The sequence below is a fragment of the Phoenix dactylifera genome, chromosome 11 (assembly GCF_009389715.1).
Source record: "Phoenix dactylifera cultivar Barhee BC4 chromosome 11, palm_55x_up_171113_PBpolish2nd_filt_p, whole genome shotgun sequence".
Taxonomy (NCBI): Eukaryota; Viridiplantae; Streptophyta; class Magnoliopsida; order Arecales; family Arecaceae; genus Phoenix; species Phoenix dactylifera.
Genome location: NC_052402.1, coordinates 21,553,152 through 21,576,766, shown reverse-complemented (window position 1 = coordinate 21,576,766; position 23,615 = coordinate 21,553,152). Strand labels below are relative to the sequence as shown.

Sequence of the window (23,615 nt, the reverse complement as noted above, 5' to 3'; positions counted from 1 at the left end):
AAAAAGAAAAGACGAGAGTTGGGCTTTCCTAGGCCTTAATGGCGTGGCCAAGATTCTCGTAAAATTTAAATTAAATGCGCAGCTATTTTTCTTGTCATGATTAGGAAAGGTTTCTAACGTTAATTACTAGTTCTCTTTCCGAACAGAACTAGGACTAATCTCTCTTCTCACCCTCTACATACATATCAGACCGGCCTCGAGGCCTTTCTCCCCATCAATCTCTCTTGATTTCCTTCATCTCAGTTCTGCCTCCCTTTCGTTGTTCCGTTCGTTCTTCCACCATGCAAGAAGCAAGAAAGCGTCCAAAGATGATGAAATCCAAGGGGAAGAAGGCCGATGAAACCCATCTCCCACGCATGACTCCTGCATGGGTGCTGGAGTTGGCGCAGAAGGGAAAGGGCACGGAGCCATGCTTCATCATGGCCAAGACCCTGGCCAAGACCGACCTCCGCGCCGGGCAGAACCGCCTCCTCATCCCCGCCGCCTCCGTGAAAGCCCACCTCATCCCTTTCCTCTCCGACGAGGAGAGGGCCGCCGCCAACCTTCTCGATCGCGAGCGGAAGCGCAAGAGGCCGAGCACCGAAGACGGAGACCTCGAAGGACGCAAGACCAAGAAGATGAAGCTGGCCGAGTCCGGCGGGGGCGTTCTTCAAGAACCAGGCGAAGGAGAGGCCTCCGAGGACAAGAAGAACGAGAAGACGAGCAAGAAGAAGAAGAAGAAGGAGGCAGGGAGGAAGCACGGCGGGCTGCATGTGCCGGTGTGCGTGGGAGCCAACAAGTGGAAGGCGTACGTGATCATGACCCGTTGGGACTCCACCAACGGCACCGTCCTCAAGGGCGCCGAGTACTCGACGCATCTGGCTAGGTGGAGCGGCGTCAAGGTGGGCGACAAGGTGGAGTTGTGGGGTTTTCGGGAAGGAGAGATGGGGAGGCCGTGCTTCGTTCTCCACAGGATTACGGAGGGATTAACCGAGTGAATTCAGGGTGGAGGAGTTTGGGTTTGATCTCAGGGGAGCAGAGCTGCAGAGGGATTCTTGATTCTTTCCAACCAACGGTTGGCCTGTCATTATAATTCTTATTCTTGATTTTTTTTCTTTCAAGAGGAAACGTGTGGTTTGTATGTAAAAGAGTGGGAACATATATATGTTTAAATCTCAGATTCTTTTATTAGGATTTGTTCAATGTATCCAGGAGAAGACAATGTATTTATGATGCAGAATGTTATTAATATGGTGAATAATAGATACATATTCTTGATTCTGCAATTGAAGCATGAGTAGTTATTCATTGCCTTGTCAATTTGATCCATGTTATTTGGATGTCTTTGATTTTTCTGATGCTAGGAGTATAATATACACTCACATATGCACACAGGCACTTTGATGGTTCCTATGTAAAAAGCTTTCTAGACACACATCTCTATAGGGCTTCATGTTTGCAGTAACCATGAGATTAATAGGCATGTATGTTTAAAGAACATAGAAGCCACCTTTACTCATTTCATTGAATATTGTTGTTAAGGTATAGCCTCTTCCCAATATACCAAGTGCTTGAACCAGCCGACCTCCACTTCACAGGATAGGTTATGCTAATGATATAAGTAATTCTCAACGAGGGCATACATGATACATGGGGAAGCAGGATTAACCACAGTTAAATCCAAGTACTTGACCTTGAGATTGTTTATGTAGACAAACAACCATTTCATGGTATCATATGAATTTGTGTTTCAGAAGTTCCATAGTCATAATTATTTTCAGAGATAGGTATCCCAAGCGGATAAATCATGTCATTAAATTCCGGAGTGCCACTGGGGAGGTTTTCAAAGTAATAAATTTTCCGATAGTCTTTACTGATTTGAAGCTTTTCAATAACTAAGTCTCAATCATGATGTTTAATGTTAGCATGGCCACCATATACAAGAAAAGTAGCCAGTTGACATGGAGAGAACCTTCTTACATCTTTTCTTATTTATGGTTATGACAATGTTGCCTTTCTGTATTTCAATTTTGAAATCCTTCACCATTTCAATCATCCATGCAGATTAGTTTGAAATCCTTGACAATGAGCAAAGGCAATTGTTATATACTTGTTTTTTATTTATGGCATTGATATACGACACCAAGATCAACCAGAATGCCTAGTTCGATGTCAAGGATAACCTTTCCTACTTGCAGTAAAGTGCCTATCTGCATCGACCAACATTCACTGTACTTGTTCCTTACTAATCTGCTGCGCAGCTAAGTGCGAGACCTTTGGCCAGTGCATTTGTTCCTGTTTGTGTCCTACGTAGTAGTGCTTACGAAGCTTTGGCACGACACGGCACGTACCATGCAAGTGCCAGGCAGCATGGCAATGACATGCAATACTAGTCCTTGCCTTTTGTGAATCTAACCTGTGGCTTCAGCTGCTGTATCTTTACTGCATGGCCGAACAATTGTGTTCTATGTGAGAAACCTCTAAAGCATTAAATAAGCTTAAGGACTGAACTAGGACAATTTACTAATTGATGGATGTTAAGCACATTGTATAACAATCAAGTTTGCAGTTAACAACTATTCTAGCTATATAATTTGAGTCAACAAGCCTGAACCAATATTTCAAAGATTAGCTTTATGGATTATTTTTGCCTTTTTTGCACCCCCAAAGTAAGCCTTTATGAGTTTTACCTAAGCAACATCCATGTATTCTCGCTTCAACTCCTTAATATATCCATTTACCCTTGTACACAATCCTGTATTGTTGTAATCATGAATCCATCTTTATGGGGTATTCATTACAAGGTGCAAAACTTTTACCATAATCCATCTTTAGTTTTAAATGATTTAAACCTCTCCTGACTCACCGATCTCCAGACTGTTGTATCATATAACTGGCAAAAGCACCAAAAGGTTCTGTAATAACAAGAAAGGGAGCAATTGAGCAGGTCTCCTGTGGAGGAGTTTGTATCTTAGGTGAGTCTTGGTTTTATGAGTTTTGGTCTTTGATTTTTTTTTATTGCATTTCATCAATATAGAAATAACGAAAGGAAATATTCACGATTTAGGGGATGCATAGACACTACATATTATATATCATAGGAGAATTAGTTCAACTAGATGTTGTTGATCCTGTTCTTAATTTTAATTAATAATGGGTGCTCATTCCATAAATCCAACTTTTATATTATTGTTACTATTTTTCACAAAATATAATCAATTACATAATCACAATTTACTCACAATTTGAAATCCCCAAAACATGATGAGGTTGCTGAACTGGATGTTTTGAAAATTTAAAGTAAATTGCTGGCTTCTTAAATTAATCAATTGTCTGATCTTTATAATAGAAGAAGGAATGCAATATTTTTATTGTTCAAAAAATATGTAGAGACTATTGCGTCGTGGAAGCACTATATGGCGATTTTATAGATAAAGGGCATTCTTTAGCAGTAATAGCTCATCTAAGCTCAAATTAGCAGTAATGTTCATCCTAAAAATCTTGATTAGAAAGATCTAATAATACTCACTAACCTATTCAACTTATGGAGATTTGATGGGACTTCGTCTGGTAGAAGATGTTAATAGAGTCACAAAAATAAAGTATAGTTGGGGGGCAGCCATCTTACCATAAAATATTTTTTCTATATATTTTTTGGGTAATCCTAATCATGTTGTAGATTTAGATAGTAGGCTTTTCTTAATTTGACCCACTTTGAAAACACTTATGCCATTGTTCGAGTTAGATTAGAGGGCTCAACCCTTCTTTATTTTGATGACATGGTTGATGACCGCTTCTCCTTTGGTTATAGCCTTATTGCTATCAAATACCTTAGGAACACTGATAATGATCATGCAAAAGACGGTCGTGGTGCTACCATCTTTTGATCCACTGATCACATGGTTGTTATATGGATTAAGGCATGAAGAAGGATCTAAAGGACTAACCATCCATTTCAATTACCTGAAATTCTCAATTATGACCCTTGAGTTTAATTATATATATATATATATATATATATATATATATATATATATATATATATATATATATATATATATATATATATATATATATATATATATGCATATATAAGGATGCTTTGCCCTAATCCTAATTAAAACCCTTGTTGTTGCAACTTGAGAATATCTGTTCAGGCTTAGTTATATGTCCCATTTAAAATTTTAGAAAATGCAGGTTGGGCGGTGTGCTTTATCTTTCATTGGAACTTTTATAACTACTATCATTGCATGAACTTAATCACCGATGCATGATTTTGCATAACTATTCTAGTCCTTATGTTCAATCTATGGTTGACAGCTAGAATGGGAAGCAATTGTGTAGAATGATGTGGACATGCAACAAGGCAGTAACAATTATAGCATTTAATTTAAAAGTCAAAACCAGGACATTGCATTTAAAAACAAAGTCATATGGATTATGCTTAAAATAGAAGCTCAAAGATGACTATAATATAACAAATGATTATAAGCTCGAAGAGGGGGAAAATGCATTGAGTAACTCAAAAATGATTATAAGCCTTGAAAAGCTCAAATGCTTATTAACTTAACAAATAGCTGATACATTTTCTCAAAGATAGCATATGGCCATATAGGGGTTATTTCAACAAAATAGATTGTAACGACCAATTCATAAATAAGCTAGCAAGGCACTACCTCTATGAATTTCTTTAATGTTGCTCTATGGTTTTGACTATGTGTTACGTAGTGCGGTTTCCCCATGCTTACCATAGGTTAAGTATGAAACCATATATTATTCATTGTGTTGCAATCCGTTAAGGACAAGGAGTTGAACATAGAGAAACAACCCTTATGAGATACACGCATATTATGCATATTGGACTTATAAATGCATGTGTGAATGTTTTTTTTTTTTTTGGTAAAAAAAAAAAAGGAAAGAAGGGGGCGAGGAGAACCTTACCCATGTAGCAACCCCCACTGGCCCCCTCCTCGCTGGAGCATATTCGATTCAGATCGCAAATTTTCCGCGTGCCCTTTCCCATTTGTGTTTACCCACGTGTGAGTAGGTCACCCCAACATCACTCCGTTTGCTAGCGGACCAGTAGCACTCTCTCCACTAGTGTCCAGACGTGGGGCATCCGGTCTCTGAATTTAATCGATGCCCGCGCGTTTTGAATCTGGATCACTCTGGAGGAAGACAAGCCCTTCCACTGGGCTACCACCTCGGTGGCCATGTGTGAATGTTTTGATATTGACCTACATGTTTTGCATGTATGGTAATCGCTTCTAAAGGAAAAATAAATGGACGAACAAATTGCACCTTCTAAATGCTGCATTGCACCCTATTGGAACATTGATTGGTGATGTGAAAAGGGTTGAGTTTTGGAGTGCGAGGAAAACACCAATGTGTCTCATAGCCCATTGTGTCTTGCACCCAGGGATGAGCAGGGAAGAATGGAGCAGGTCTGAAAATTAAATTCTCGGGTCCGGATTGGGTTCGGTTGGCTCGAACCAGATGTGCGTAGATTCTTCCACTACGTCACGCCTACATCACGTGATCGCTATGCGCTGTTTACACTTAACCCCCTCTACTTCCATTCAATATTTAATAACTTCTACTTTTTAGAGGACGGTGAAAGTGAAGTGCTTGAGAACGTTCCAGGGTTTCTCATTTCTCGCTGTTTCCTCTAGGGTTTCGATCGCCGCTTCTCTAGGGATTCCAGGTTCGCTGCTCCTTCGTCTCGATTCCATTGGTTTAGGGCGGAGTAGAGGAGGAGGGCAAGATGGGGTTCCAGATGCGGCCGTACGGGATGCAGGCGATGCTCAAAGAAGGGCACAAGCACTTATCGGGTCTCGACGAGGCGGTGCTTAAGAACATTGACGCTTGCAAGGAGCTCTCCGTCATCACCCGCACCTCCCTCGGGCCCAATGGTGAGAGTTTCCCCGCTTAAAATCTCGTTAGGTGTTCTGTTTTGTGGCCCAAGATTTGATCTTTTAGCGTTTTGGTTTGGGTTTTTACGGTTGCGTCGATTCTTTCATAGTGATTCTGTGAGTGCATTGCACTTGTTCTGTGATTAGGTCTCAATTTGGTCGTGCCAATCTGCACGGTTTCTGTTCTTTAATTAGTTGAAGAAATGAAGATAAATCAAAAGAGAATGGAACTCCAAATAACGTAAAGTTATATGTTTTCTAACCCGAGTTATTGTGGGAGTGTTTTTTTCGTTTTTGTTTGCTTGGTCTATATATTTCCATTTCCAACATTTAATGCAGAACTTACTTGAGTTTCGGACAGTGGCAGCTTATATGATTTTTGTTTTGTTCTGTTTTTCACATTGTGTAGCGAACGAATACTGTTATACTTGATTTGTACCTCAGGAACCTTTTTTTTCTCTTGTGGTTGGGTTGACAGGTGGAGGGAAGGGTGTATTATTGATGAAAAATATTTATTTTTGATTTATTTCTGGTTCTTTTGCTATCCAATTCAGGCACTTTTCATGGAATTTATTTGGCTTCTACATGCTTAACCTTGCTATAGGTGGAGGGAAGGGTGTATTATTGATGAAAAATATTTATTTTTGATTTATTTCTGGTTCTTTTGCTATCCAATTCAGGCACTTTTCATGGAATTTATTTGGCTTCTACATGCTTAACCTTGCTATACTGTACCTCATCAGTTCCTTTTTTGCTGGAAAGTTGGGAAGAAAGCTGGTAATTTAGGTTTAGTGGTATTTCTTGTGTTGTATTCTTGAATTTTTGCATGACATTAGAGCAGAAAAGTTTGTATATCATTTGGAGTTTTCCCGAATTTTCATCAGTTTCATCCTTACTGTGGGCACACTCATGTAGCGGTGCTCTGTGATTATTATGGGCCTGGTTATGGATGCATTATGAGTTGGGTTTATGGTTATATCCATTAATTTTTTTAATAATTTATCTAGGTATGAATAAAATGATCATCAATCATCTGGACAAGCTCTTTGTAACAAATGATGCGGCCACTATCGTGAATGAGCTTGAGGTCCAGCATCCTGCTGCCAAGATTTTGGTGCTGGCAGGAAAGGCTCAACAGGAGGAAATTGGTGATGGAGCTAATCTTACAATCTCCTTTGCTGGGGAGCTCCTTCAAAATGCAGAGGAGCTTATCAGGATGGGGCTGCATCCCAGTGAAATAATTAGTGGTTATACAAAAGCGATCAATAAGGTTCTTGTTGCTTTGATGAAATGTTAATGCTTGTAAATCAATATATGTAAGATCTATGGCGTTCACATATGCATTTTATTTCTTAATGATTAGACAGTGGAAATATTAGATGAGTTGGTTGAGAAAGGATCAGAAACTATGGATGTGAGAAACAAAGATGAAGTTGTTTCTCGAATGAAAGCTGCTGTTGCTAGCAAGCAGTTTGGGCAAGAAGGTATTTTGTGTCCTCTTATCGCTGATGTGAGTACCTCAACACCTGAGATTATCCATTATTTTCTTGTTTTTTTCATTATTGTGAACATGAAGTGCTATTGCATGTCAGGCATGCATCCAGGTCTGTCCAAAAAATCCAGCAAACTTTAATGTAGATAATGTTCGAGTTGCAAAACTGCTTGGAGGTGGTTTGCACAACTGCACGGTCGTTCGTGGTATGGTCTTAAAAAATGATGTCATCGGGAGTATAAAGAGGATGGAAAAGGCAAAGGTAAATAGTATCAGATTGTTTTTTAGTTAATTTTTACCTTTTTCTGGTTTGTTGATGTTACATCTATATAAAGAGAACGTAAAGCTTGGAATGTACCATAGCATCTTGAAATTACGTAAGTTCGGCATTTGAGAATGCAAGACATGTTAACATATATATGACACTATGCCTTAGTTGTGCGTTACTGAAGCAATCAAAACCTAATGAGCATGCCACCTCCAGAAGACATAGCATCTTGTAATAGGTGCGCTGTGCCTATAAGCATCTCTAACCTGTAGTGATGATGCACATACCTCATTATACAAAAACTTGCGTGTCAGCCTTAGTTTTTTTTTTTTAAGAGCCTTACTCTGAGGTGTGCATGCAGGTGAGCTTCAAATGAGCCTTTTTGCAAAATGTGGGCTGAAAATCTACCATCATTACTCATACTAGGGTCGCGCATGCGATGCGTGTGTGATGAAGAATCCCTGTCGAGCTGGAGTATGGCAGTGGATAGAAAGATATCATTTCTTCTACTTGGGCATGATACTCAAGGAAAACGTGATTTTTAATACTTAAACAATGTAATCCAGCATGTGTTGTCGCTTTTAAGCAGAAGGCTTCAAAGTTCAGCGCCCAGCCTGATTTCGGGTGGCCTCAGTGTCCAGCATGAATGTGCCGGACTTCGAGGCTTCCATATAACACATCATATATATACATATATACGTACAAATATGCCATGTATACATATATGTATGTATGTATATACATATATATGTGAATACATGATACATTGTTTGCCTCTCTCCCTCTCTCTCTCTCTATATATATATAGAGATAGATGATATGCTCTGGTTCATTCTTATGGTATTTGAGTTCTTTTGTTGGTCGGACATGCTAATATGTGATAGTAACAAGCATTTGCTACAAAAGCATGCCCCCCTTAGGGACCATCTTCACATTTGATACCTGTCAGATGTACAGGGAAACTGAATTGTGCGATATGGTATAGACATTTGTTTGAAAAGATGCAAGCATCCATTTAAAATCTTTATGCTTTCCTCTTTTTGAGGGGACTTGATATGAGGCTTATAGTCTCCTAAGAAAACAAGAGAAGTAAATGTGGGAATCTTCTTGGTAGACATGCTCACCTACCCTTGAGGCACATTTGTTTGATGCGGTATTTTCATCTTGTTGAGATTCAAAATTTTATTTCCTTTTACCTGTTCTCTATGACACGAGTTTTGTAATTAGATTTGTTTCTTCTAATTCCACCTCAAATATTTTGGTGGTGTAAGAATTAGATAACAAGCTCTGACATGCAATGCTTATTTGTACGCTTCAGGGAGGTATCAGTATGTGTTTCTTAGCAATTTAAGTTTCTATGACCCTGTTGTATGTATCTATTTTATCCTTAACTTGTGGATTATGTTGTGCATGATATCATATCCTTTCCTACCAAGTTTGTGAGCTTTGTTGGATCACTAATTCATTGTCTTAGTATAGAAAATGGGATATGTTGCTTACCTATGAGACTAGATATATTTAAAATTGGAACGTAGCACTTTAACCATGAGACTATAAGATGACTGCTTTCTCTTTAATCCTTTGACATTATTTTTTGATATTTAAAGCATTCATGCAGTTTTCTTAGGTGCTTAGTCTGCCGACATAATCATGTTGATGATGCATTCCTTTTGTAGATTGCGGTGTTCGCTGGAGGTGTTGATACATCAGCAACTGAAACAAAGGGAACTGTTCTAATCCATAATGCTGAACAGGTAGTATTTTGACCAAGGATTTAAGTAATGAATCTTACTGGTCTGTACTGGGCATATCATACCAGACGTTTAAAAACTGGTACCAGGTATGCCTCTTGTACCAAGAGTCATTATGAAGGGAAGTGCTGCACTGGCACTTGATACAGCCTATACCAGTATGGGTACCAAAATCAGTACTTATAACCTTTAATTTTGACCAAAAAAATGTATGCATGTATTTTGTTGTTCCTCCATTTTTTTATTTGTTTTTCTTTTATTGTAATTTCATTTTTTTCACTTATAAAAGGTGTCAGGAAAGTTTCAAGCACTACATGCTGAAAATGTATCAACCAGCTTTGATGTAGTCATAATTTTTTTATTGTGAATTGCCCCTCAGAACTTTGGAGAGTCTTAGACGGTGTGCTTAGATACATTGGTGATTCTATCTGGATACTCAAAAACCTCAATTTTTTTTTGTTCTTGTCTGTTATTGCAGGTTGCAAATGGCCTGTTTAACTTTGTACTTTCATTAATAAATAAGCAATTATCTATTATCCAGCTTTGATTTTTTGAGCTAGTAAACACATTGGATGTGAATCACATAAGATTGATTATTTCAAGCTAAAATTCATAATAATTAATAGTTTATGTCATAAAGCAGCAATCTTCTTGTATTGACGCTTTATCTATTAGGCTATACATATCGATACTCTATTAGTATGATATGTCATTGGCATAGTAAGCCATGCTGATTGAGGTAGACATGGTATATAAAAATAATCAAAGTTGTTTTTTGTCGTCGGAAAATTTTAAACATCATATAATGTTTGCTGTGCCAGGGATGAAAATGCTTGTTCATATTGTATCACATCTTAGATATATACCTTGTCAAAGGTTATTGGCTTGATATGGGGGCGCATACCTTCATGCCATGTTTGCATGCCTATATTAATGCGTATGATCATGTCAAGTGTATTGCTTAATACTCATAGTTACTTTGGTCTGATACCTTCACTCTACTAGTTCGTCATGCACCCATGTTGGCACAAGTACATATGTAGGATGTGCTTAACACGTTGGCAAAACCAATTGGACCTTGCTTTTGAGATATCTAAGAAGTTAAAGGCAAAGAGAGAGAGGCAGAGTGGATGGAGAGAAAGAGGATCGGCGGGTGTAGGTGTGGGTAATGAAGTGGGAGTAGGTTGGCTAGTGGTGAGATGTGTTAGTTGACCAATCATAGAGTTCAATGGTACATGAAGGAGGCTTGCAATAGACATAGCATCTTGGAGGTGCAAGGCACTCAGGTGGGTTACTGGAAGAGATTGGGTGTCTGATGAAGGAGAGATGTTTAGTTTGGTTGTTGAAAAACAGATTTCTTTTTTTTTGGTAGATAGTTCTTAGGCTAGTTTCATTCCACTAAATCTCCCTGGTACAAGCAACTTGGTTTTTCACCTTTAAAATTGGGGATAGGAGAGAGACCAAGTAGAGTTGCAAGTAGTTTTGATGGCATATTTTGCTACTAGATGAGCAAAGTTGTTGCTTGCCGAAGGAGCTAAGATGATGGAAAATGGATTGTGACAGTTTTATTCTTGCTTCATCCACTTAGTTATTTCTCCCGTGTGGAAGGGGGATTGTTGCAATCAAATGGTTAGTGTGACTAATGAGGGCTAAGCTATTAGTGGGGCTCCAAGTTATGCTAGGTAAGGAGGCATATATCTTCATGAAAAAATGTTAGTCTAGCATTGCTCTTTTTTGTGAGGAGCTTTTGATGGATACTTGTGATCCGTCAAGCATGAATGTCCCTTGTGGTTTAGAAGCTCCTTTGTATACTAAATGTAGAGTATAATTTTCACTCTAAGGGAGGATATTACTCGAAGAAGATTATGGCCGAGTTGCAATTGGGTCCACATACCTGTGCCTAGTTTTGTGATCCTTCTTAGCTGACTCCATCCTAAACTTTGGGAATAGGATGTGTCCGGCTCCTGGACACCCATAACTGACTCTTGTACGTGAACACGTGTTACACTACACAATAGTGTATGCTCGTATTCTTTTGCATAATTTAAACCTATATTTCAACTATTAGTAATTTGGAATTCCTTTGTTTGTATTTCTTCTATTTTTGATCGAGAATTTGAAGGCCCAACATATAGAGAGAGTGAGATAGTGATACAAAGTAGTCATTCTATATCAAACAAAATATTGAAAATCAAAGTAGGGCATGTTTGGTTGGGGGGAGTTGGACTCTGGAATGAGAATGGAAACGAGTTACTCCCATTGCAGCCATTTGGTTGGGTGAGTCCCACTCCCATTATGATTCCAGGAGAGAATCCCCTAAAACCCAATCCCTACTCTCCCTTAGTATTCAAATTCCACTTCGGTTTTGATTCTAATTCCGGTTACGAACCAAACATGCTAGGGGATATGGCCATTCTGATTCCCATTCCAATATATTCCGATTTCGATTCCAGTCGCGAACGAAACATGCCCCTAGTGTAGGAGATTTTGTAATATGCTTAATGTGTACAACACTTATTATGTTGTAATGTTCAAATGTAAGTAACTGCCCCATGTAATGTTTCTATTATAAGTTTTGAGCTTAGTTGCATTGTTGTATTATAAAATAGTTGTTTAATTTTAATAACTATGCAATGAATTTGTTAAATTGCAATCATCATAGATTCTTAGAATGTGTTTTGATTCTATGTTTATATAAAAACTAGTTAAAAACTATATTTATTTGTTGAAAACATGTCTATGAACTAATATAAAAAAATTAAAATTAGTTGTTAAAGTAACGAATAATATTACATATGTTTTCATGCACATTGTCAAGATCTTCAGGTCCAGATGAAAATGGTCTTGGACAATTTGGATCTCATCCTTGGATCAGGGAACTTATGATCATAAAATTGAGATCCGTGTCATCAATCTTGTAGTCCCATGGATTGTAAGTCCACATGCAGAATCCAGTTTCTTTAGTTCAATTTGTCTATACTGTCTTTTGGAATTATTTACTTATTAGCTATAAGCATTAGGTTTTGAACTTCTAAAAAGTAAATAAAAAGAAATTTTAGGAGCAAGAGACAAATCTTTTCTTTTTCGCAACCATTTGTTTGAACTATTTATTTTTTGTTAATATTCTACCTAGAATAATTATTGAACTAATATTTTTGGAGTGGCAGCATATAAATATCTTGAGTAACTGAGTATGATGCCTGTTTCACTAGACATGCTATGTATAGACTTCTGGTGAAGAAATTATAGTTTTGTAAGCATGACCTTTCGTTCTCCATTCACCTACTGTTCAATTAGCCTGCTTTTTGAATTTTCACATTTCTTTTATAGTTTTATGTTTTTAATTTTTTGAAAGAATTCGGTAAAATTCTCATAATCGAAGATTCGATCCTTGATTTGAACTAGAGTAGCCCCTTCTATGATTTATGACCGATTCCCAATCCTAAAAATATTGATCATGCCAGCATGTACCAATTGTGTTAGCATAATAGGTCATGATATTGTATTGTGTTAACCCTTGATTGACACTTAAATGATACATGATAGTTTAGTTCATGATTCGCTATACTGGTGTGTACTGTCCCATACCAGGCATATCGTGCCGTATGTGTTTTGAACTAAGACTCGGTACTGGGGATGTACAGAGTCTTGATACGCCAAACTGACCCTCATATCGGGCATATCGATGTTGTACCAAGTATGGGTTCAATACCGAGATAGCGAACCTTAGTTTAGTCCATTTTTTTTGGTATTACAAAATCTTCACTTGTAATTGCAGTAGTAAAGAAAAATCTCAAATGGACCATACTCCCATTCGTGTCATTAACAATTGTTTTGAACAGTATAAATTCCATCTATTTTAAAAATAGTTTTTTTGTAAATCCAGAAAGCCTATTGATTTGGTAGATTATCTATGGCTAGATGAATAACTACTATGTTCTATTGAAGAAATAGCTTATATGTTATTATAGAAGTTTGATATCAGCATGATAAAAGTTTCACTCTACATATGAAATACAGTGTCAGTCAATTTAACTATCGGTGCAGTTTCTCAGAAGTGGTAGTATGCTTATTTAGATATAAGTTGTTTATCCACATGGTTTGCCATTTTTCTTGGATCAATAAATAAAAAAGAGAAACTCTTAGTAAATCTTTGCTTTGCTCTTGCGAAATTTTAATTCTATATTTTTTTTCCATTCACGATAAATTCTTCTTCTGCATAACTGCCAAGTTGTTTACCATGCAGCTTCCATTTTTTTCTCTGAAGACCAGCAAACCAATGACATGGGCTTTGTTTACAGAGCTTGCACTCTTTTGTCCGTAACCTCTCCACTCCCAATCCCTTTTCCTCCCTAACCTCTCTCCTTGCTTCATCCTCTTTGTTCATTTCAAACTTGATTCAATGAGATCTGGCGAGTTTGTCTCCTCTCTAGCTGTAGGTAACCCCACATTGATGCTCTCCTCTTTTCCTTCCCTTCTCTCTCAAAAACCTTGCCCAAATCTTTTTCTGCACTTGTACCCTTCATCTTCTTCCCTCCTCCTCCTCCTCCTGTTCTTCTTCTACTATTTCTTCTTCCCCTTGTTTTATCCTGTTTAGATTTGCGAGTCTAAGTGCTTTCTTCTACCATTACATTGTTAAGGGAGGGTTTGCTATGGGTAATGGTGTAAACAGGTCTGATTTTGGTCAGTCTCTAGAAAGATCCAAATAGAAATCCAATATGGGTAATTCAAGATCCAAATAATGATGCATTTTTTTCTGTATTTGATTTTGGTAAACATGAATATCTTCAAGTTGAAGTACAGGTTCGATGAAAACCATCAAGTATGTGAGAACAGATTGAGAGGTTCAACGATTCTTGTGTGCATTTCTTGTGATGTATTCAGTCATGTCATGCAATTTGTTTTTGATATGGTAATAGGAGCTAATGATTTGTAGTAGGCTTCTAATATTGCTTTTATGGAGAAAGCATATCTGCATGTGAGTTTTTATGTTTCTGCTTATTGAACATGTTTTTCTATACTCCGCTATGAAAAATAAAAAACAACAATGACTATCAAACATGTATGTTTTGTCAGAAATTTAGAAAAAAGAGAAACATTTTTTTTTTCAGTTTTTAAAAACATAAAAAATGACAACGATGTCAAACACAACCTTAGTTTCTAAGATCCTACTTTTGAAAATTGAGCAATTATTTTGCTTCAAATATGCATATTGCCATTGGATGTGACAATTGCATTATGATGATGATGGATAAGTGATCTCTGTTAATGATGGAAAGATTAATGGTGCTTGCAGCTAGAGAATTATGCGAAAACTGAAGAAGCCAAAGTTGAGGAGCTCATTAAAGCAGTTGCTGATTCAGGTGCCAAGGTGGTTGTAAGTGGAGCTGCAGTGGGAGACATGGCATTACATTTCTGTGAGCGCTACAAGTAAATGAGCTCTTCTTGTTGTCCTAAAATAATGACATCTATACCTTACAACCAGTCAAGTTGGATGGAACTATTTGTTGGATGACTATATCGGGAGTTGTGTGAATCTAATTTCTATGAATTACAAATTATTTGTTTTAACAATTCCCCCTTCTGTGTCTTGCATTTCTTTTCCTTTTATGTCAGTATGATGATTAATACGTGGACTACTGCGGCAGAAATATGTGCTGATTGGTTTTACTTGCTAAAATTCATATTAGTACTCCATATTAGCTACTAGTCTAGTAAGAAATTCTCATGCATTTACCTTTGTATAGTGATTGTGTGCCTCATATGAGACATGATGGAATAGAGCCTTTTCATTTTTTTGTTTTTTTGGGTGCCCAACATCAAAGCCTGACTTGTATGTAGCCGTTGATATATGAAATGAATATTACTAATTTCCACCATCTCTTGCAGACTCATGGTTCTAAAAATTAGCTCGAAGTTTGAATTGCGGAGGTTTTGCCGTACAACTGGTGCCATAGCTCTTGTAAGTTTCATTATTTCTTGAAAGTTTTGTCCCTTTTTTATTTATATGTAGACATTGCTTACTTTCTCACATAATATGCCTCTTTGATTGTAAACACAGCTGAAACTTAGCCGACCAAATCCTGATGAGCTGGGATATGCTGACTCTGTTTCAGTGGAAGAAATTGGTGGTGTTCGGGTACTGTTGCCATATCTATGACCACCATCAACATTATTAATGTTTTGAAGTTCTTTTGGTTAGCTTGCTTTCTTGAATACTGATTGTTTCACCTTTTGTTTAAATAGGTGACTGTTGTGAAAAATGAAGAAGGTGGAAACTCGGTTTCTACTGTGGTTTTACGAGGTAGTACAGATAGTATATTGGATGACCTGGAAAGGGCCGTTGATGATGGTGTTAATACATATAAGGTGTGTCATGAAATATAATTTCTTCTTTGATAGGAACTTAAGCATTATGATAACATGGAGAGGGGGCATAAAATGGTTGATCCTGTTTATGTCTTATGTAACTTTGACCTTTTCCCCACTGCTAATAAAATCTTTCCATCCCTCACCAGGCAATGTGCAGGGACAGTCGCATAGTTCCTGGGTCTGCTGCTACTGAGATAGAGTTGGCTAGAAAGTTGAAGGAGTTTTCCTTTAAAGAAACGGGGTATTATTTCTTATTCTTCTCTAATCTTCTTAAATATGCCTTAAATGGTGGCCAATATTTCAAGTCGTGCCTTTTTGATATTTCATCATTATGTAGCTCAATTGATTAATTATTCATTATTAGATATGTGAGACTTCTGTCAAGTTGCATGCTCATCTCTTACTTTACCCACTAACAACATGGATGTTATTCTTAGTTTGGAGAGCATCTCAAAGATTTATATGTTTTTTGTGTATGGGAAATATAGGATGAAACATAACATTATTGTTCTGATGTTGGTAGGTATTGTTCATCTTGCACCAGAGCAGTCTTTGCTGCTATAATAGAATGTTTCGTTGTTTGTCATGCTAGGGACATAATAGTCCTCCCTTGTTTCATTACGTAATTAAGTGGAATATTTGGGAATTTATGTAACTTAACCACGATTAGTTCTCGAGTATATTTGGGGCTGATCAGCATACATAACAAGATAGAAGTGGGTTTTCCTTTAGGATATTAGGCTTTGGATGAGTATGGTTGTTTGGAACAAGCTAATGTGGGGATTTTTATAGGTTCCAATTTGTTGAATAGCAATGTTGAGGCTACCATTGGCTTTTCACAACTGGTTGTGGTCTTAGAGTGGTGATGTTCTAGTTCTTTGGTCGTGTTAAATTCTCTTTCTTATGTATATGCCTTTCTCTTTGTTAGTTTGTTCATGAAGAACACCTTGTGTTTGGCCTTGTGGGCGCTGCTGGTCTCCTAGGGCCTTTTCATTTCCGTGTTATCAATTATTAGTATGTAGAGATGAAAAGGGCTTCATCGTATATTGCCAACCTACTATTTTGTGCCAATATAGTTGATGTGTTGTTATTTCATGCATTTTTTTGGGAGTTGATGCATGTCTTTCAGCCCTTGTATCCTTTACTTTTTAAAATTTGATAGAAATATTAGTTTCATCTCTGTATTCATTGTAATGTTCAAATTTTTATGAGTTTGTATAGATCTTCCATGGTCATCATTTTAAACGCTCATGATAGTCACTTAGCCTCACATGATATGCTCAAACTGTCTTGGACATAAAAGTGACTATGCTATCCAGAACATGTTGGGCCCTTGGGTAGGCAACTATTCCAAGCCTCTCATCTCTTTCCCAGCATCTGATGATCAATTGTTTAGGGCATCTCAATTTAATGTTTCTGATGTAATTATAGTTTTTATGTAATATTCCAGTTGATCAATGGTTCAATATCTTTATTTCATTTTTCATGTCGTTTGTGTTTATTGAGAGCTGAAAATTATGGAACCTCTTTGTTGGTCCAAACTCTTTCAATCTTGGAGGCTGAGGCTTAGTTAGTCCTTTTGAGTAGGAAAGTTAAGTTTTGGTAAATAAAGAGACCTACTTAAATACATTTGTGTCAAAAGGTCCTGGACATAGGATAAGATGGATTAGGATGGTCTTGGTTTTATAGGATTGTCTTTGGTGTCTTTTAAATATCTTTTTATGTTGGTAAGAACATCAAAGAATTGTGATATTAAGACTAACTATTGAATGGGAGAAAAAAAATCTTGTGATGGATTTCACCCCAGTTCTCGTCTCTCTCTCTCTCTCTCTCTCTCTCTCTCTCTCTCTCTCTCTCTCTCTCCTTCCTGCTTCTCCCTTCTCCTTTTCTCCTAGCTTGTTTCTTATTTTCTCTCTTCAAATTGAAATCCAGTACCTTTATGAATGCTTTGTGGGTTAAGGTGGCATTTTGATACAAATGAATTATCTCATCCTCCCCCTCTTTGGTTGTGTCTCTCTCCTTGGGGGAAAGAAGAAGAAAAACCCTCTAAAGTTCTTCAAATGCAAATTTTGATGTGACCGTTAATTATGTATTTTTTATTTTGTCTTTTACAGTGGATTTGCAAAGGTAAGTGGACAAATTTCACATGCCAATGGATGTGAAATATGGCAAGGCATACAATAATTTTGATTCTCTTTTTGCAGATTGGATCAGTATGCCATTGCGAAATTTGCAGAAAGCTTTGAAATGGTTCCTAGAACCCTATCTGAGAATGCTGGGCTGAACGCTATGGAGATTATTTCTTCCTTGTATGCTGAACATGCTGCAGGAAATGCCAACGTTGGTATTGATTTGGAAGAAGGTGCCTGCAAGGATGTCTCAACCATGAATATCTGGGATCTTCATCTCACCAAGTGAGCCTCTTCTCATTACTTTTGTGATCATGAAGTATTTTTTTGATTCATTGCATTCACTTCTTGGCTTTCTTCTAATCATATTTCTTTTTAAATGTAAAATTTTATATCATCATGGGAGCACCATGTGCTAACTGTCTAATTAAAGCTGCATTCCTTAGTAACTTTTTTTTTGTTTTGTTTTCTTTAGTAATTTAGAATTTATGTTGGACACTGCCCAATCAGTTATGAATGCAATTGTTTTGGAATTAAATGTAAAAGGATTTGAATGCATTTTCCAGTATTGATCTTTCCAATTGCCATAATGTTATGAAATGTATTAGGTAAATGAATAATTAGGATTCTTTGTTCTCTGTATGTGATCTTCCTTTTGGAGATTGTCTGATAGATGACTAAATTAAGTGCATGAGGTGACCACGAAGAGCCTATCATTGTTAAAAATAGTTTAATATGTCAAAAGTCAATGACAGTTTTATACATACACAAGTGCTGCTTTGGGAGCAGAGGCAATAAACTGCAGTTCTTTTTTGATGTTTCGGTGGTGAGATAGTTTTGTTTCTTTCTTCTAACCATTTGCAGCAGACATGATTAATTCCGAATGAATGTGTGAAATGTCTCACCATCGCTGTGGTTGATCTGAATGAGCTAGTCTTCGAATCAAAGAAATTTTGATGGTAGTTATATTCAAAAAACTGTGCCCTCTGAAGTAAATGGGAGGTGCTGTCTGGAGTGGATGAGAGGATTCTTTTCTTCTCAAAAAATGGTCATTTACCTGAAAGATATTTCATTCAGATTTGACAGTTGATATCTTCATCATTTATAAGATATGACAATGCTTTAGAAGTTTCCAAGGGAAGCATGAGTGTTGCTATTGCTGTTTGGTAAGATTTACCAGGTGGCTTGTGATTAGTAACGCGTATCAATTAGGATAGCTGATGCTAGATGCATTTGATATATATGGAGGCAAACATATTTTTCCTGTGAGAACTGATTGTACTATGAATGCTTAGCCATAAATAGGTGAAAATAGAATTTTCTTCAAAATCTTACAGACTTGCCTAGGAGGATAGATTCCTTACTCTATAACTTATATTGGTTCTCTGCATATGTTATTTTATAGCGAACATTCATTTTTTTGATTATCTTAGTTTTTTAATATATATATATATATATATATATATATATATATATAGAGAGAGAGAGAGAGAGAGAGAGAGAGAGAGAGAGAGAGAGAGAGAGAGAGAGGATCTGGTTGATTAGATTTTAAGTCATCCAGTCAGGTGAAATCAGAAGATAGGGGGCTGATTTCGATGATCGAAGCCATTGAAATTAATGTACCGCATCAAAAAACTAAGTACATAACAAAAATCATGTGATTTGGAATTCCTAGCTAATGCATCAAATGATTAAAAGCATATGATTTTTGGTCGTTAAACAGACTAGAGTTAGCAGATCCCATTCAACCGCTTGGATCATTAGTATCGAACCCTCATCTTCTACATCCTCGTTCATCTCTCACTTGCTATATATATATATATATATATATTTGGGGATTTATGCCAGAGTCTTCGTCTTCCCATTGTTGAAAAACTGCTATACATATAAGCTATATCCATGTGCTTTGTACTGTAACATGTATTTGTAGCTTTAGTATATAGTACCTGTAGTACTTGGATAGGTATTCATTAAAATTATCCCATCCTTGGAGCAGGTTCTTTGCACTCAAATATGCTGCAGATGCTGCTTGTACTGTTCTCCGGGTTGATCAGGTGAGCTCTTTTCCTATTTCATAGTTTCCTTGTATGGTTTCTGATATTGCAAATGTCCTCTTCTTCTAGCTGCTGCTGCTGCTTTTTTTTTTTTTTGTTTGAGAACTAGAACAGGAGAAAACCTAGACAGTAAATCTGAGTGAGGTTGGACTTGAACCGAAGTTCTTGATTCCATCTTCCAAAGACTTTACCAACTCTACTAATTCACACCCTCCCTGCTTCTTGCTTATTAAGAAAGCTTTTATATGTGGTAACTTCCTTAACAAAATTCCATATATGTTGACATCGAAAGTATATGCTTGTTGGGCAGATTATAATGGCAAAACCAGCAGGTGGCCCAAAGAGAGACCCACCGGCCGGGATGGATGAGGATTGATGATGTGCATATGGGTTGACTGTGAAGCACTAGCATCAATTTGCTAGCTAAGAAGTAGCTTCAATGCTTTTATGTATTTTAGTAGGTGAGGGCACTAGAAAATTTTGATTCCCATCCAGGAAATCTGGTACTTTAGCATCTTGACATACCAACAACATGTGCAATGTCGCTCTGTTCTGAATCACTTTTAGTCTGTGTTTTGCAGTTCTGTATTTCTCATTACAATGTTAGATTTCCATCAGCTTTGAGTGTGAACTCAAGTGAGGTTATTGGCTATTTTCTTTTGTTGTGTTGTGGTTGATATAGCTATATTGCTTGTCTACTCTCATTTGATGAATTTTAAACAGTTGATACATAAATCATGGAAGAAAAACTTGATACATAAGATGCGCTATATTATTGCTTGCATCGTGTAGTTTTCAGGCACATTTCCTTCATTTCTTATTACTCTTGCTAACTTAATCTGATTCAGCTGCAGCAGTCACTTGAACAGATCTTACACAACTTGCGGTCCTCCTTATGGATCTCAGTTTGCCATTGGTTATCTACTTAAATCTTCAGGAGTGTAATTAACGTTTGGCTTTACAACTTTCATATTAATCTTGTGCACCCTTTACTGAAAAGTTCTTGCATCTAGGCGTGTAAGCAAATTGACCAAACCATAAAATCGACCCAATCAGGTTATTTTGGTTCATTTTGGGTCAGGTTTTTTCACATCCGGTCTGATCTGATCTTGGTTTGGATTTTTTAAAACTGTGAAATTTGGCTATGGTTAGGTTGTAAAAAAACCTAACTTAAACCGAACCCACATTTAAATATACATGGTTCTTCAACCTTCAGCAATTCAGGCGTTTGGTAGCTCTAGTCTTTCTTCATCTCCTTGCTTTCATTGGGAGAGTATTTGTAGAGATTTCTCTTCTACTCTTCATTCTTTTTCTTTTCTTCTTCTTCTTCTTCTTCTTCTTCTTCTTCTTCTTCTTCTTCTTAGGCCCTGTTTGGGGGAGCTTTTGGAGGGCCAGAAAGTGTTCTGGCCCTCCAAAAGTACTTTTAGATAAAAAACTGTGTTTGGTAAATTTTTCAAAAAGCTGTTTCAGCTTTTGCGGGAAGCTGAAAACAGCTTTTGGGAGGAAGCTCCAATTTGGAGCTTTTGGGAGGAAGCTGTTTCAGCTTTTTCGGAAAGCTATATTTTTGACAAAAATGCCCATATTAAAATAACATAATTATATAGTTTGTCCCTTTATAAACCTAAAAATCTGCTGGAGCCAAGAACCCTAGCCGTCAGACTCCCTTCCGTAAGAAAATGTATTTTTCTTTTCAATTTTTGTATGCATCTCTTGAACCACATTTTAGAAGAAAAAATTTTTAATCCTTTTCCATACCTTCCAAAATCAATCTATTATTTTTTTTTTATCATCAACCTCGCGGCCCATGCTAAGATCCTCCTCGAGCGTGGACCACGAAGAAGAGCCCCTGGACCGCGGAAAATTATTTTATGGAAAATTATGAGAAATTATTATGGAAATTATTTTATACTAATAATTATAATATTTTATACCTTTATTTTGGTGTGATACTATAAATATAATATCATATTATATTATATCATAATACATTAATATGCTATGTTAAATAATTTAATATTATGTTATATTATGAAAAATTAATTTATACTAATAATTATAATATTTTATACCTTTATTTTTGTATTATACTATAAATATAATATCATATAATATTATATCATAATACATTAATATGTTATGTTAAATAAATTTAATCTTATGTTATATTATGGAAAATTAATTTATACTAATAATTATAATATTTTATAACTTTATTATTGTATTATACTATAAATATTATATTATATTATATTACATTATAATACATTAATATGTTATTTTAAATAATTTAATATTATGTTATATTATGAAAAATTAATTTATAATAATAATTATAATTTTTTATACCTTTATTATTGTATTATACTATAAATATTGTATTATATTACATTACATTATAATACATTAATATGTTATTTTAAATAATTTAATATTATGTTATATTATGAAAAATTAATTTATACTAACAATTATAATATTTTATACTTTTATTATTGTATTATACTATAAATATAATATATATTACATTATATCATAATACATTAATATGCTATGTTAAATAATTTAATATTATGTTAAATTACCAAATATTAATTTACTCTAATAATTATATTACTATTATGCTATATTAACATAATATTATTTTATATTACAATAATATTATACTATATCGTATATTTATGTATTAATTTATGTTATATTTTATTATGTTCTGTTGTATAATACTATGTAATGTCCTTTATGGTAATTTTGTCATACAAAAGTACTTTCTCAGTTTGTTTACCAAACACAAAATAAAATACCACAGCACTTTACGAATATAGTTACCAAACAGCAAACAACTTTTTATAACAGCTCTACTTCAAACAGCTCTACTTCCAACAGCTCTATTTCTAACAGCTCTACTGCCAACAGCTCCTCCAAACAGGGCCTTAGTCTTCTTCTCTTCGTCATCTATGTGTATATAAAATTAAGTCATTGATGATGTGTGACTAGTTAGTGGTTTGTCTTCTCCTTTTCGGTGCATGTATTCTTTTCTAGCAATTGTGGAGTTAGCTTTAGAGGCTCTGTTGTTCCACAGACAACCAACCTGCAGCCATTGCTAGTTAGGCGAGTCATCAGTGAGGAAGGGAGGGAATGATCTTTCCATCTTATCTAATCAAGAATCCCCTCTGAGCCTTCGAACCCTAGGTCTCTAACTGGTTTTCTTTCTTACAGCTGGCTGGTAGTCTTCTTCTTCTTCTTCTTGGTGGGTGATGGCCATGCATTTGTTTAGTGAAGCCCATTTAGCCTAGCCCATTTGATAGAAGTCTACTTAGCCTAGCAATCCAATAAACCGAATCAAATTTCTCAGACCAGTTTGAAGTAGTTTTCACATATGATTTGGTCGGTTTTCCAACTACATATTTCTAGTTTGAGTTTGTTGAGTAGCATGTGGTTTGAGCTTGCTGTTTTATGTTGATATAATGTGAGCCAGGCTTGGCTCGACAAATGCTCATGACTGCTCATATGCAATCGATAAAATCTATATTCTTAGATCAAAAATTTTGATAATGAATAACTACTCCATTTTTCATAAAAAATCATTTAAAAATTCATTTTTAAGCTTTAGTTGATATACAATCTCCACCAAACAAAATGATAAAACTTACTTCATATA

The 23,615-nt window shown here is 36.1% G+C and overlaps 1 protein-coding gene across 1 annotated transcript; it reads left to right on the top strand.

The window, feature by feature from the left end:
• Positions 1–5,581: 5,581 nt before the first annotated feature.
• On the top strand, positions 5,582–20,713 carry LOC103717372 (T-complex protein 1 subunit theta). The gene is made up of 13 exons (XM_008805728.3): positions 5,582–5,891; positions 6,899–7,161; positions 7,255–7,401; positions 7,484–7,645; positions 9,328–9,405; positions 14,699–14,832; positions 15,292–15,364; positions 15,464–15,541; positions 15,649–15,771; positions 15,921–16,015; positions 17,979–18,188; positions 19,900–19,957; positions 20,268–20,713. Exons 1-13 carry the CDS (start codon positions 5,744–5,746, stop codon positions 20,331–20,333), a joined length of 1,635 nt encoding a protein of 544 aa, XP_008803950.2. The 5' UTR covers positions 5,582–5,743; the 3' UTR covers positions 20,334–20,713.
• Positions 20,714–23,615: the final 2,902 nt, after the last annotated feature.